The sequence below is a fragment of the Fragaria vesca genome, linkage group LG3 (genome assembly GCF_000184155.1).
Source record: "Fragaria vesca subsp. vesca linkage group LG3, FraVesHawaii_1.0, whole genome shotgun sequence".
In the NCBI taxonomy this organism is placed as follows: domain Eukaryota; kingdom Viridiplantae; phylum Streptophyta; class Magnoliopsida; order Rosales; family Rosaceae; genus Fragaria; species Fragaria vesca.
In genome coordinates, this window is record NC_020493.1 from 2,953,574 (window position 1) to 2,968,720 (window position 15,147).

The 15,147-nt window shown below is 39.4% G+C and overlaps 4 protein-coding genes across 4 annotated transcripts in view; 2 read left to right on the top strand and 2 right to left on the bottom strand.

Moving 5' to 3' along the window:
• LOC101310880 overlaps positions 1 to 15,147 on the top strand; it is a 1,534,871-nt gene that overhangs the window by 740,605 nt on the left and 779,119 nt on the right. The window lies entirely within an intron of this gene.
• Positions 1,756 to 8,323, top strand: LOC101307966. The gene is made up of 12 exons (XM_004293457.1): positions 1,756 to 2,472; positions 2,896 to 2,995; positions 3,107 to 3,446; positions 3,767 to 3,879; positions 4,478 to 4,603; positions 4,747 to 4,840; positions 4,921 to 5,738; positions 6,156 to 6,412; positions 7,157 to 7,307; positions 7,529 to 7,626; positions 7,721 to 7,802; positions 7,950 to 8,323. The coding sequence occupies exons 1-12, from the start codon at positions 1,958 to 1,960 to the stop codon at positions 8,031 to 8,033; spliced, it is 2,778 nt and encodes a 925-aa protein (XP_004293505.1). The 5' UTR covers positions 1,756 to 1,957; the 3' UTR covers positions 8,034 to 8,323.
• LOC101303969 (bifunctional epoxide hydrolase 2-like) lies at positions 8,470 to 10,340 on the bottom strand. Its single transcript, XM_004293525.1, has 5 exons — positions 10,239 to 10,340; positions 9,924 to 10,138; positions 9,423 to 9,593; positions 9,099 to 9,334; positions 8,470 to 9,020 (listed from the first exon to the last, which is right to left on the bottom strand). Exons 1-5 carry the CDS (start codon positions 10,306 to 10,308, stop codon positions 8,774 to 8,776), a joined length of 939 nt encoding a protein of 312 aa, XP_004293573.1. The 5' UTR covers positions 10,309 to 10,340; the 3' UTR covers positions 8,470 to 8,773.
• LOC101303397 (bifunctional epoxide hydrolase 2-like) lies at positions 11,399 to 13,521 on the bottom strand. Its single transcript, XM_004293523.1, has 5 exons — positions 13,419 to 13,521; positions 13,131 to 13,345; positions 12,596 to 12,766; positions 12,266 to 12,504; positions 11,399 to 11,832 (listed from the first exon to the last, which is right to left on the bottom strand). Exons 1-5 carry the CDS (start codon positions 13,486 to 13,488, stop codon positions 11,586 to 11,588), a joined length of 942 nt encoding a protein of 313 aa, XP_004293571.1. The 5' UTR covers positions 13,489 to 13,521; the 3' UTR covers positions 11,399 to 11,585.

Genomic DNA, 15,147 nt, shown 5'->3' on the forward strand with positions numbered 1-15,147 from the left:
TTTACATGGACTCTTGATGGATCAAGAGATGCCAATATGTATCAACATCTGAAGAAAAAGATCTTGGGAAGACATGGTCTCGATAAGGCACTCGATGACTGTATTGATGATGATTTTCCATCAATCGGCTTAGACGCTCTATAACTAGTAAGGCCTACATATACTCCCATGATTAGTCAAGGTCTTTGCTCTAAAGAGAGATCCGTTGTTTTGTCTAAAGCAAGATGACAAATATGTGTTAAGAGATGGAGTTCCCATCTAAGTACAATAAGACGCATCAATGTACTCAACACAATACGAAAGACTTGACATCTCATTCGCTATGAAAAGTTGTAAAGCTAAGAGTAGCTATGCGCCCACGCAACGCCAATGTAATGGCAGTAACTCCTTTTTCAATACTTAATGGTATGAAAGGTTGAGGCTTATTCTATCCCTACATAAGAAAGACACATCAAAAGCGAAATCAGAGTCTGCCAAGTTTTGTAGGTCAACTTCCACGAGACCTATAGGAAATCTCACTCACTGGAAAATGGTGAAATTGGTACCATTGGAAAGGTCTATGTGTCTACTTTCCAGGGACACCAACCATTTGATCATACCTATCATATTGAGTGAGTTATGGCCTTTTTCGTAAAGTAGGACGAATCTGTCCGAGAATCTGATTTTGGCAAAACAGTCAACTTCGACGGGATTTTGTGAACATCTCCTGATGAACTAGAATGTGTGTAATATACGGTTAGAAAGCTAAATGAGTCTAGTTTCCAAAACCGTTTACGGTTCGTTCATATATATTTCCTAGAGGAAGTTACGACTGTTCTAGTAATTAAAGGTCATGCTGCTCGGAAATCTGATTTCCTGCACGAACTTATGTTTTGAGTTCACAAGCGACCTTCTCCTCAAGATCTAAGTGTAAAAGATCATTTGAGGACAATACGGCATGATTTAGTTAATCATTGCCCAATGCCACATTTGAAGACATGTTAAAAAGCATTGACATGCTAAGTTGTTGAAACTGCCGTGATTAGTAAGAATCAAGAACCCTATGATTGATGTAAAGATCAGGGGGAGGTGCGAACTTCAGGGGGAGTCTAGCACATACATACATGTCACTATCAAATGTGAAGGGTGCGTTGTACTCTTTTTCTCCTACGATCAAGGTTCAGTTTTTCTCCCACAGGGTTTTTGTGACTTGACGAGGTTTTTGACGAGGCAACAGATTATCACCATCGGCATATCAGCGCGCGGCACAAGGGGGAGTGTTCTAGGATATTCTCTATGTGTGCCTTGGTCTTATGCCAATAGGATATGTAGTTAGACTAGATCTATGTATTCATATCCTTACCATATTGGTATTGTGTAATTCCCTATATAAATGGCTCCTATCAATGAATAAGATGATGATTCTCTTGCTATTTCTTTGTCTCTACCATTAATCCTTCATCAAGTATCACTTTGACAGTGCTAAAAGAAATCAGGAACCGGTGCCAAAACCTCTACTAAAATTGCCTATTAATAGGTCGTCGACATCTACGTCCTAGCCGGCTCTGTTCCGATAAACCAAGCCGCCATTCCATTCCGTTTCCGGCCGTCAACGTCAAACCTTTTACACATCCCCAGCAAACGACACGCGCCTCCTTCTCTGCTCTGCTCTGCTCTGCCAGTAACGAACAGATCCAAAACAACCTAATCAAAAAGACCAAAACACCCCCATTTTCAGATATAACCAAGAAAATAAAAAAAACCGTGATTGGTCACAAGTACAAAAGGCACTGAATTTCAGAGTCCTCGGAGCCTTTTCAAAATCCAAAAACCTTGCCGTGAAGATTCAAACCCAAACCCCCAAATTGCTTCTCCTCCTATTCTTTTCTTCTTTCAGCTCTGCCTAAATTCTCCGCCCCAATTTTCCAATTCTACCCCTCCCCAATTTCAAATCTCTCCCCAAAACGGCGCCGTAGCGATGATTGTGAGGACCTACGGCCGCCGCAAGGGAGGAGGCCTTCCCAGGACTTACTCCGACTCCACCCTAAACGACGCCGTCCGCGGTGACGAAGACGATGACGTCAGCATCGACGACCCGTTCCGAATCTCCTCTTTCTCCCAAGACACCAACCCCCAATTCAATTTCAACTTCTCGTCGTCGCAAGACTCGTCGTCGCAGTGGTCCCATTTCGATTCGGAGCCCTACCGAAACGACGAGTCGTCGTTGTTGAAGAAGAGGCCTACCGGTTCGCGAAACGGCGATGTTTTGCGGAGGTCGAAGAAGGCGAAGAATAGGAAGGAGGCGGCGCTGGCGACGGCGACGCTGATGGAGGCGCAGGAGTTTGGGGAGATGATGGAGCATGTGGACGAGGTCAATTTCGCGCTGGATGGGTTGAGGAAGGGTCAGCCGGTTCGGATCAGAAGGGCGAGCTTGTTGAGCTTGCTGGGTATTTGTGGTACGCAGCAGCAGAGACGACTTCTGAGGACTCAGGGGTAAGGTTCTTGCTGGGGTTTCCGTCTCAAAATTTGAACTTGGTAAATGGGTTTGTGTTAAAATTTCGAAAGTTTCTTTTTTACTGTGTATAAAAGTGTAATGTTGGTTTCAGCTCGTTCTTGATTGTTCTTGAATGTTTGGATTTTATGAGGTGTTCCATGTTTCGAGATGTATTGTAGGGTTTTCAGGTGATCTTGATCGTAGGGAATGCATTGTTTCGAGTGATCTTGTTGTTAGGGTTACATGACATTTTAGTTATCTTGATAATGTGGTTTGATCCACTATGCTTGAAACTCTGTGTTTGATTCACAACATTATAAGTTGTTGCAGTGCCAAGGTTTTGGTTTGGCTTTGTTTTTAATTGAAATCGTTTGTGTGCTGTTTTCTGGGGTATGTACTGATATGAAGTGCTTTGTTATCAGGATGGCGAAAACGATAATTGAGGCTATATTGGATCTCAGTTTAGATGATACACCTAGCGATCTGGCTGCTGCAACTATTTTCTACGTTTTGACGTGTGATGTAAGTGATTCAGTATCCAAATTTAATTCGAATGTCTATTCAAGTTTTCATTTTGATAAAGTTAGGCTGTATTTCTATAATGATGATCCTAAAAGCTTGTCACTATTGCAGGGTCAGGATGATCCTCTTTTGGAATCACCAAGCTGTATTAGTTTCTTGATTAGGTTTTGCAAACCAATTGTCACAAACATTACTGAAGATAAAGCACCGAAAATCGGAAGAAAGCTTCTAGCATTGCGTTTGAGTTCTGATATCTCACATTGTGCACCGAAAAGAATAGACTCCAGCTCGGCTGCTATTCTTTCCAAAGTACATAAGATCCTTGTTACTTGCAAGGAAATGAAACCAAGTTCTGCTGATGGTGGTGAAATGAGCATGCCGGAGTTATGCCCCAAATGGATAGCTTTGCTTACTATGGAGAAAGCTTGCTTATCTACTATTTCTCTTGAAGGTATTATTCTATGTTCTGAAGCTGATGGCTATCTCGTTATCTTGTACTGGCATTATATACTAGAAAAATCTAGGTGTATAAGTTAGATGTTATATTCTGTAACATTTACTTAGGGTAAATCTTAGATAGAATTTCTTTGTAGTATTCTAGCTATCCACTGCAATAAATTTTCAAAGTCTTCCTTCTAATTCTGGGATTGGAGTTGGTCAACCTTTATCCTTTTTTATTTTTATTTTTTAACTTTACATGTTGAATATACATTGTTTTGTCCTTGATTTTAATCACTGAATACTTCTTTGTTTTAAATGGACTGCTTTCAGAAACAACTGGTACAGTAAGGCAGGCTGGGGGTAACTTTAAGGAAAAATTACGAGAGCTTGGAGGCCTTGATGCAGTCTTTGAGGTGTCCATGAGTTGCCATTCCGAAATGGAGGTGTGAGCTTGTATGTTTGTTTAATCCATTGTCTGCTTTATTTCATATCAGAACTGAAACGACTTAGATTCTAGTGTAAAAACATTAAGGAACCGTAACGCTTCAAACAATTATCAGAGATAATTAGTACAAGTAATTTTTTTTTTATTCTTATGAACGCCCTTGGTTCACTATATCATATTTCTCTACAAATTTAATTCATATAGTGGGAAAGAATGGCAATGTTACTAGTGTACACATGCACATGCATTGGTCTGTCACACATACATATGATTTTCTTTAGCTTAATGATGTGAGGACATCGCATAGAAACCTTGACAGTAATAATGGGAAATAGGTTTGCCCTTGTATAGTGCATCTAATTGATTGTTGATTGTGGATCCTGATTATTTACATGGAGTTAACATAAATAACGTGTGCTAAGAATGTCACTTGCGTCCAAGCAAAGTCCAAAACCAAATACTGGAATCATTACATTATATGTTTTCACATATCCTATTCTCTTGTTTTTATATTTAATTTTATTTACTTCTTTAGGGTGGTGATAATTATTATTGTGGGTAAGTTTTGTTTCTAAGCGCAAGATATTAATATGCAGGGTTGGCTAAAAGGTAATTCTCCTTCTACTTGGGAAAAGGAAACCAACATGGTGCGGAACCTGGTTCTGCTTTTGAAATGCTTGAAGATCATGGAAAATGCCACATTCCTGAGTAAAGAAAATCAGGTATAGTTAAAATCTTAAATCTGATTTAGATTCTCACCTCTACTCAAATATGTAAAAGTGCTATCCTGTTATCTCTTTATGATATTGGATTCTTAGTAGTTATAGAAGGGAAATAAATATGTACATCTGTCCTTCCATACCAGAGCCACTTGCTACAATTGAAAGGAAAGTTGGATCCCATGGAAAAGCCCATGTCTTTCACAGAACTTGTTATAAGTACCATCAGTATTCTATCAGGTAACTTACAGATTCTGAAGTGAATTCTAATTCTTAATATTTTTTTTTTGTTTCTAACGTTTAAGGGCATTGTTCTGCAGGGCTTTATCTACATAAAAGTGTATCTGCTGCCTCCAATGATGTCAAGTCTTGTAATCCTTCTAATGGTAATGAATATGCTTCTGAGAAAAGTTCCCACAAATATCAGAGCAATGACTTGGTGTCCACTTCTCGCGTGGTGTATTCTATATCCAGTTCAGAAACTACCAGCACGTCTATGACTGACACCTTGTCGGTGAAGACAAGACTTAGTTCTTCCAGGAATGGCTCATCTAGTGGTACAGCAAGCCTTTTAAGTGGGGGAACACGGACATTAAACTTTGGTTCACGGAAGGATACTGGTTTCAGTCAGAGACCCTATATTTCTAAGAACTCCAAAATTGATATTTTGGAGGAGAGCCAAGATCCTTTTGCATTTAGCTTTGGTTCCGGTGAGGATGCTGGTCTCAGTCAGAAATCCTACATTTCTAAAAACTCTAAAATTGATCTTTTGGAGGAGAACCAAGATCCTTTTGCATTTACATATGGTTCCAGTGAGGATGCTGCTCTCAGTCAGAGATCCTATATTTCTGAAGACTCTAAAGTTGACCTTTCACAGGAGAGTCAAGATCCCTTTGCATTTGATGAAGATGATATTAAACCTTCTCAGTGGGACATATTATCTGGCAAGAAAAAGATTTCTCAAACGCAAATAAATGGAGAAGCTTACAGAGGAGATGGTTGCCAGTTGCAACTGATTATGAGCCAAGCAGAATCAAGTATTGGGGAAGACCATGATATGCCGGAGACGTCCTATGCAGGTGCTGTTAGTAAAGAGGGTTCCAGTCTTTTAGCTGACTGCCTTCTTGCTGCTGTCAAGGTAATTATGTGTATTTTTTATTTTTTTATACTTGTTCACAATATATTGGACTATTGTGGTTCTCTTTTCAACTTCCATGCAATAGTGTGGACAGTGGTGTATGTAATACTCTAGTAGATAGTTACACTTTGGCTCAAACATCACGCAAGTCATGTGTCCTTACATCTGAACCATAAGAACTTTTCATGGCTACTATGTAACTGATACTACATTATTCCTTGCATAACCTTTTTATGTTCATTCCTAGTACTACTGATCAGCTGTTTGATTGCTCTTTTAACTGGTAGCATAGTATTTGAAACCCTGTCTTGGTTCTTTCTCATAGAGGTCTTGAGTCCATAGTAGGAAATATGAATTCAGCATCACACATACAAATGGATAGATTGAAATGTAGAAGCTGATAAATTTTCTTTGCAGGTTCTGATGAACTTGGCAAATGAGAATCCTGTTGGTTGTCAGCAAATTGCTGCGAATGGAGGACTGGAGACCATGTCTTCCTTGATTGCTAGCCACTTTCCTTCATTCTCGTCTCCCTTCAGTGAGAGAAATGACAATACTTCAAGCATTGAAATGGACAATCAGAATGGCAGACATCTTACTGATCAAGAGCTAGATTTTCTTGTAGCTATCTTGGGGCTGCTTGTAAACTTGGTTGAGAAAGATGGTCAAAACAGGTTAGTCTGACTTTTTGATTTTTCTCTGTTCTTTATGATTATGTTACTTTTCGCTGTATATTTTCAAATTATATGAGTTGAATATAAGAGTTCCTTATAGACTAATTGGGGACACACCTTAGTGCTTTCTTGTCCCTGGTGATGATTCATAATAGTAATCTAATGGACATATGGACTTAAGAAGTTGGGAAAAAAGTACATTATTTTACAAGTTGCTGACTGCGGTTATAATACGAATGTTCTTGTTAGACCAGTTGTATCCCAAAACAGAATTTTGTAAGTCAATTCCAGATGAACTAATTTGAATATAACATTCCTATTGGACCTATTGGACCTATTGCACCCTAGTGTTTTGTTGCACTTGCTGGTAATTCATTGTAGTGTTCATTAAACAGATGTACTTTATAAGTAGGATAAGCCAGCGTTCTTTTATTGCTAGTTTTAATCTCTTTATGACTCTCCTATTGGATCAATTATATCCCAAAAGATTGAGACAATGAAAGATGCTATAATTGAGACACCATAGTGTGTGTTGCACTTGGTAGCGATCATGATAGTAGTCTAATAGGCCGATGTACTTGATAAGTTGGACAGGCATTTTGTTCTGAAAGTTGCTGACCGTGTATTACATTTTCTTTACTATGAGCTTAAATGAGGCAGTAGTGTTAGCCTATAGTTCTGATAAACTAGATTGGCAAGATCATATTTTAAATTTTCTTTTTTTCAAATCACTGTTCATTCCAGATCACGGCTTGCTGCAGTCAGTGTTCACTTGCCTATTTCTGATGGGTTCGAAGAGGAGGAAAGTCACAAGGATCTAATTCTGCTAATATGCTCTATATTCCTAGCTAACCAAGGTGCAGGCGAGGGATCTGAAGAAGGGAAAGTTTTGCCAGTGAGTTGCATTTTCTTTGGAAATTTCTGATAGTTCTTATATCTTGTAAGATTATACGGTGATCATTAACTCAAAAAAAGAAAAAGAAAAAGAGAGGAGATAATGGATGTAAAAGAAATTATAAAAAGAACCCAAAAAACGATTTCTACAATGATATACAGAAGCTATCTGATGATGTTCGTCTTCTGAAGTTCATACTCTGAACATATTGTGATCTACAGGACGATGAGGCAGCTGTGTTGCAAGGAGAACAAGAAGCTGAGAAAATGATAGTAGAAGCTTATGCTGCCCTGCTTTTAGCGTTCCTTTCAACTGAAAGGTTGGTTTTTTCCCTCTTTCTCCCTTTTTACTGCATCATATTCTAAATGTTGTTGACGCTTATGTATTTATATATTGTTTTTTGCTGTCTTCAGTAAGGGTGTACGTGATGCCATTGCTGACTGTCTCCCGGATCGTAACCTGGCTATCCTAGTACCTGTATTGGACAGATTTGTGGTATGTATTTGACTTCTTCCTAGACCATGATACAAAGCCTGAACTTTATGGAACTCTTGTAATTGCTTTACATACTTGGATGCTATACATAGATAACAAGTTATATTTCTCATCTGATTATTATGTGCCTTTTTTTCCTTGGTTCAGGCATTTCACTTGACGTTAAACATGATCTCACCGGAGACTCATAAAGTCGTAAGCGAAGTAATTGAATCATGTAGGATACGATAAGAGCTTCAGAGACGGAGATCCTGTACAGATTTGGCCTGCCCATTCAGATAAATTGTAGTTAACATGACACTCCCCACGACTCCTATAGGGTTTGAATTTCCGCTGCACATTGTACTGAACTGACCACAGGCCTTTTTTGCTTGTCTAGTTCTTTCATCTTCTCTTTTTTGTTCCCCCCTTTACCTATTCTTTTGTATCTTTTTTGGCTTTTTACCATCTTGTAGCAGTTAGAGAGATCTGCTTGTATACAATAGATGCTAAAACAAAATGAAAATATCTCGCTTTTGTTTTGTGCACTGTCCATGTATGATGTAGCAGGCTCATCCACTGTTATACAAGTCATCCCAAGTCTGATGTCAGAATTTGCTTATATGTTGGAACATGGGTTGCAGTTCTGGGAACAAAACAGAGACAACCTGACCAAGTCAGAAAGATTGGATTTTAGTAAAGCTTTTGCTTACTTAAACAGTAAAACCATCAACCTTCCCCCTCAGTAATACATTTTGAATCCAGAAGGAACTATGATACTGAACACAGGGTAATAGGAAGTCAAACCCCTATACTTTCCTTACAATGGACTTCAAAATGAAGGTATTGGAAAGACCTTATTATAGTTTCAGAACATTACATGCCACAAAGCAGATTATTGATTATTCTACCTTTCACATCATCCCATGATAATACCCACTGGAATTAAGAAAACCTCTTTAAAAACATAGATAACACCTTATCTGTGGAAATCAGATGTGCTTTTTAAGGAAGGTGAGCATTATCTGATTGAACTGGTCAGGAAATTGTTCTTGAGCAAAATGTGTTCCTTCAGGCATATCTACAAGCTCCAAATCAGTTGCAAACTCCTTCACCTTTCCACTGGTTATAGAGTCCTCTATCCCCGGAAACTTTAGAAAGTAATCCTTCTGTCCCACTATAACAAGCACCGGAACTTTAACAATTAGCTCTGTTATGCCCATGTCGTCTGACTTGGACCTGTCAAACACATTAAACTCGAAGAATTTTCAAGTGTCTACAGCAACAAAGTTCTATTTCTCAAGATTGTTGTTTTACCTATATGTGATCTGCAATGCAGTCTGGAAACCTGTTCTCTCATATGAATCTCCATATGCTTGAAGATCTTCCTCAGATAACCAAGGGGGAAGAGGTGTAGAGGGGTCAACCAAGTCCATGATCTCCTGGTTTTCTGCAGCTATTGGGATTTCGCTTCTGGAGAAAAGGATGTAAATATTCCGAAAAACTGTTGTCGCATCAAAGCGCCCGAAATCTGCTTCAGCCCTGCCTGGTTCCTATATATAATATTCCTCATGGTTATGCTACAAGCAAGTCGATGCTAGTAAAGACATTGAACTGACTACAAAAGCAAGTAATGCCTACATGAAATCTTGAGATGTAGAAACCTTCAGGGAGGGATTCTGCGAAACTAGGACGACTTGAAGCTGGTAAGTATGGCACTCCCAATGTTACAACTCCCAAGATCCTATCTGGGTAAAGAAGAGCAAGTATGTATGCTGGCCAAGCTCCATAATCTTTTGCAACCACGAAAAACTGTGTATATTATACAAAGGTCACAAAGTCGATCTGTTCTAGAAAACATCAAGATATTGATCACAAAGTCACAAGTATAACATATAATGTTCTAATCCTTCTCAATTCTCATAACCTTAGCATGATCAAACAACAAAAGCCAATTCACAAACTATATAACTTCAAAATGTTAAAGCTTTAGGGAAGCAAAAGCCTAAATACACAAAAACAAATACAACATTAAAGGGTTCTGATCACATTAGATCTTACCACTTCATCTAATTGTGTTCCATTCTAAACAATCCAGATACCCAATAATCTACAAAACACAAGGTAGTAGTTTTCTAATACCTTAGTGATAGCAAGGGCTTCAAGAATTGCAAGGATGTCATTGACGAGGTCACGGTAGGAGGCCTTCTCGGGTTCCGGCGGCAAGTCGGAAAGACCATGTCCACGGTAGTCGGGGGCGATGGCCCGGAAGCCGGCGCCGGCGGCAGCGATCATCTGGTGGCGCCACGAGTACCATATTTCTGGGAATCCGTGCAGGAACATGACCACATTGGGACCTGAAAGAAAATAAAAACAAGAACCAAAGTGTTCGATCAGACTAAGAATAACTTAATGTGGAAAGGCAGAACTTTGATTGCATGGTTTATATGTTCCGACCGGTTCCGATGTCGGCGACGTGGAGGTTCAGGCCATGTACGGCTATGTACTTGTGCTGAATCTGGTCCATTTCTAGTACAACGTTGAATCGAGTCTTCGAGGACTCAAGTCAAACTGTCATAGTGTCAGCAATGTTCTGAAAAAAAAAAAAAAAAAAAAACTAATAATAAACTGGGCCTCTGCGGGCCAGGAGGAGCCGTGACGTGCTTAGGCGGTCAGAGCTGATGTGGGCTTAACGGGCTGGGCCGCGGACCTTTACAAAAAACAGAAAAAAGTAAGGGATAATACGTGTATATCATATGTTCTCAAAACAAGTTCATCCGTTGGGTTAGAATGAACATAGTGACCTGGATGACTTAAGTGACCTGGGTCACTATGGGTCACTGTAACTAGGCAGCAGTTTCCACCCGTTAGAAATGTGAGATTGCTGCCACGTGGCAGTGACTGTTTATTGAATTAAAAAAACGTTTTTAAAAGTGTGAATAATGATTTTAGTTGTAAATAAATCATGATAAATAATATTTAACTGAAAGGAATAAAAATTATTCAAAAGATTTAATCATTATTATTATTTTTAATGAAATAATCATAATGTTTTAGTAATTTAAATTTATATTACCTTATTTAAGAATAAAAATTATTGAAATAAAAAGCACACAAATTAAATCTATAGGAAAATATACTTTTTCCATTTTTTTTCTTTATCGTTATACAAAATAATATTGGTTATTTATTTGAAGCCGAAGATTCCAAAATTAACCTAAACCAACGATCCAGATTAAAGGACCGTTGGATTTAAAATTTCAGAATGACCCATGGAAATGGTGACGCGTGGTAATGGGCCAAAGAGCAGTGCACGTCGCGACAAAAAGTCTGAAACGCAGGCGGCTTCTCCTTCACGCGATTGGGCCGTGTATTGCACGTTGAGCTAACGCGCGTGTGATTGCTGATGTCATCCATGTGGATGGGTTCAGCTGATGTGACTTGAAGTAACCTGGGCTTGATTTCTCCTCCAACCTGAGTCACTTCTCTCCCCAACTGGGTTGGAAAATGAGACGGCCCATTTTATGGGTGGAAAATGGATTTTTTTCATTTGGGTGAGATTCCTATGTGACATTCAACCTGGGTTGAATTTTTCTCTATGGTTGGACATGCTCTTAGAAGGGAATTTGATATTGGCAGTGTTGCCTTTATTCACTGTTTGAGACAAATTACATGCCACAACAAGAGTAGGAGATTCATAATATGGTCCTTATTGGATTCAAAACACTAGATTCACACTTTTACAATACACAATCTCTCGGAAACCTTGGATAAACTTCATCTCGGGCATACAAGCATGATTGATCAGATGTGCTTTCGGAGAAAGGTGAGGATGAGCTCATTAACCTGGTCAGGTAGTTGTTCATGAACAAAATGAGTTCCTTCTGGCAGAAATACAATCTCCAAATCCGGGACAAACTCTTTCAGCTTTGCACTGGTTATGTAATCTTTCATCCCTGGAAATTCGTATACATAATCCTTTGTTCCCATTATGAAAAGTGCTGGAGCTTCAATGGTTGAATCAGCTATGCCCAACTCATGTTTCATTGCCCTGTAAAAACATATGATAATTAAAGTAGAGAAATGCGTGGTCTAGTTAAACTACTTCAAATGCTAGGTCTGATCAGGGGCAGCCCTGGGGGTGTAAGGGTGGTGCTGACACACAAGGCCTTCGAGTTTTGAGGCCTCTGTTTATACAACTCTTGTTTTAGTTAGATTTATCTCTTAAAATCTGCATAGAAACAACGTCTTCAAGTCCGGGTGGTAAGACCTATGCACAATTTAGAAGCATGTTTTGTTTGATCATTTCGCACTAGTATTGTTACCAAGAACTGTCTGATCAATCTATGTACTCCAAAAGCTCCTTTGAAAATGTTTGACATATAGGTGGTGCACAAACTGTTACAATATGCAAGGTGACACATACGAGTTGATAGCAAGACCAGGCAGTCATTAAGCAGAAAAGCTAAGATCAATTGCATTACCTATATGGAAGTTGCAATGCAGTTTGAAAACCAGATTTCTCGTACAACTTTCCATAAACCTCAAGATCTTCCTCAGTGAACCAAGGGGGGAGAGGCGTGGACGAGTCCACCAAGTCCATGATCTCCTGGTTTTCTGAAGCTATTGGTATTTCACTCCTCGAGAAAAGAATGTACACATTGCGAATAACTGTTTTCGCATCAAGGCGTCCAAAATCAGCTTCAGCCCTGCCACCTGGTTCCTATAAAGAGGTCACATGTTCACCACAAGCAAGTAATGTTACTGCAGACACTGAATAGATAACATCATAGCATAATCAAGTAGATTCACACCTGCCATCTTGAAATATAGAAACCTTCAGGAAGGTGGTTATTGAATTGGGGACGACTTGACTTTGGCATGTATGGCACTCCCATTGTTACAACTCCCAAGGTCCTTTCTGGGTGCAGACCGGCAAATATGTACGCCGGCCAAGCTCCAAAATCTTTTCCGATGAGGAAAACCTATATATGTCGATTATATAAATATGACGGTAATATAATCCTCATCTGTCTCTAGCAAAATGAACAAAAGAGTTCACAAGCAAGATTCACAAGTTGCTTGAATCAACAACAAAAACCAATCTACAAACAAACTATACTGAAGTCTACAACTTTATGGATGCGAATAGCCTAAAGAAATAGATATACACACAACAATCAAAATCAAAGAGGATTTAAGCTCATCATTTTCAGGTTCATTTCTGCTCGTACCCCAAAACAAATTAAAGCAGGCTTCTTTAACATGTACCAATCTCAACAAAACCCAAGATCCCAACTTCTTCAAATAAGTAAATGTAACCAAGAGAAACAGAAATCAAAATGGTACCTTAGGAATGGCAAGGGCATCAAGAATTGCAAGGAGGTCATTGTCAAGGTCAAGGAAGGAGGCCTTCTCGGGTTGTGGAGGCGGGTCAGAGAGTCCATACCCGCGGTAGTCGGGAGCGATTGCCCGAAATCCGGCGTTGGCCAGAGCGATCATCTGGTGGCGCCACGTGTACCATATTTCCGGGAATCCATGTAGGAACACGACCACATTTGGACCTGAAACACACGATCAACGTTAGTGATTCGATGATGTTAAGAATGAGGAGGAAGAGGTTGGGGGATCGGCGACCTGTTCCGACGTCGGCCACGTGGAGCTTCAGGCCTTGTACGGTTATATACTTGTGCTGGATTTGGTCCATGTTTGGAGTACGAGGGAAGTAGCCGAGTAGTATATCCTTAAATAGAAACTTTGAGAGTCAATGAGCTGATAGTCAAGCTGATAGTCAACTAAGTTAACCAATAGTCAACTTCTGGTGTGTTGCAAGTTGAATACTCGGAAAAGAATCCGAGATCTTATTTGATTGTCCCACTTGAGAAGAAATGGTTGAAGTTTCAATTGTAGACGATAATCAAACTCTTTCCTCTTTCAATTTGATCATGAATATGGATATATGTAAGTTCATGCAATTTTTCTTTGAAAAATTGTTATTGTAGTTGCTTCTGCTATCGTTTTAGTCATCGGCAGTTCTTCCAATGTTCCACAAATACTCTCTAGCTTCTTTCATAGATCTCAGACAGCAGGCTTAGGTGAGATTTGCTGCAAGCAGAGCCTGCAACATTGCAATTTGGGAACCAGTGTTGGTAACGTACATTGTCGGGAATTGTAGATTTCACTGTTGCAGGTAAGTGAAAAAGTGTGGTTTAAGGAAAAGGCTGTCTTACGTTTATGGAATCTGATAATGGGAGAATTGCTTTATTTAGTTTTTAAGAAACTCGAAAACTTGCATCTCACAGAAGTAGGAAGTTGGTATCCTTTCCTATCCTGATCTACTCTCTGGAATCTTAAGACAATCTTATGTCTGGTAATCAAATGTGCTTTCCAAGGAGGGTGAGCATGAGCTCATTAATCTGTTCAGGCAGTTATTCTTGAACAAAATGAGTTCCTTCAGGGAGAAATACAATCTCCAAGTTGGGGACATACTCTTTCAACTTTCCATTGTTTATGTAGTCTGACATCCCTGGAAATTTGAATACATAATCCTTGTTTCCCATTATATTCAGCACAGGAACTTTAACAGTTGGATCAGTGGCCATGACACGACCCACCCCGAATTTCACCCTGAAACCCAGAGTAAATCGTGCGGGGACCACCTCCAAGGAAAATTTACTGAAAAGATTAAGAAAATTTCCCCTTGCAGATGGACAACCCTAACTCGAAAATTTCAAATTACACTCTTAATTTATCACTTCTGAACATCGCATAAAATACAAAAATTCTAAAGTATTCAGAGCTACTGAACACAAACGGAAGCAAGAAAACACGAGTAGGTTGAACAGGTAACCTACTGGCGAAAACTGGCAGAAATGCGGGTGACTATGCCTCGTCTCCTACTAGATCCAACCCGAACTCTGCAGACTGGGCAATTTAAAACGAAGGGCCCAGGGGAAAACATTTAATAACGTCAGAGTGAGTGGACAAAAATAAAATAATAAATAAAATATTTATGTTTCCCCAAATTAATTTCTAAGGAAAAATCGAATGCATGCCGCAAACGATAAAACTTTTATCCTATAAATATCGAGCCTCTCAGACTCTATAATATATGTATGTATTTACACACGCCCATACTCCCTATATAAATTCATGGGTCTATATAGGGCTACTACGCTCGCGTCCAACGCTCACGTCACGCCTTAATGCGGTGCTACACTACGCCATTAAGGTGGACAGACGGGTGTATAAATATGTGTCCATACCCCCTATATGAATTAAACACTCAAATAGGGCTACTACGCTTACGTCCAACGCTCACGTCACACCATAATGCGGCTATATGCTACGCCATTAAGGTGGACAG

What these genes read in the sequence shown, in the direction of transcription:
- LOC101307966 (XM_004293457.1), top strand. Translation starts at nt 1,958, where the DNA reads ATGATTGTGAGGACCTACGGCCGCCGCAAGGGAGGAGGCCTTCCCAGG. An exon ending in CGACTTCTGAGGACTCAGGG is followed by an intron (nt 2,473 to 2,895) that starts GTAAGGTTCTTG and finishes CTTTGTTATCAG; the next exon opens with GATGGCGAAAACGATAATTG. An exon ending in GAGAAAGATGGTCAAAACAG is followed by an intron (nt 6,413 to 7,156) that starts GTTAGTCTGACT and finishes TGTTCATTCCAG; the next exon opens with ATCACGGCTTGCTGCAGTCA.
- LOC101303969 (XM_004293525.1), bottom strand. Translation starts at nt 10,308, where the DNA reads ATGGACCAGATTCAGCACAAGTACATAGCCGTACATGGCCTGAACCTC. An exon ending in TCTACATCTCAAGATTTCAT is followed by an intron (nt 9,335 to 9,422) that starts GTAGGCATTACT and finishes TATTATATATAG; the next exon opens with GAACCAGGCAGGGCTGAAGC. An exon ending in GCATTGCAGATCACATATAG is followed by an intron (nt 9,021 to 9,098) that starts GTAAAACAACAA and finishes TGTGTTTGACAG; the next exon opens with GTCCAAGTCAGACGACATGG.
- LOC101303397 (XM_004293523.1), bottom strand. Translation starts at nt 13,488, where the DNA reads ATGGACCAAATCCAGCACAAGTATATAACCGTACAAGGCCTGAAGCTC. An exon ending in CGTGGCCGACGTCGGAACAG is followed by an intron (nt 13,346 to 13,418) that starts GTCGCCGATCCC and finishes CGTGTGTTTCAG; the next exon opens with GTCCAAATGTGGTCGTGTTC. An exon ending in ATGCCCTTGCCATTCCTAAG is followed by an intron (nt 12,767 to 13,130) that starts GTACCATTTTGA and finishes CGACATATATAG; the next exon opens with GTTTTCCTCATCGGAAAAGA.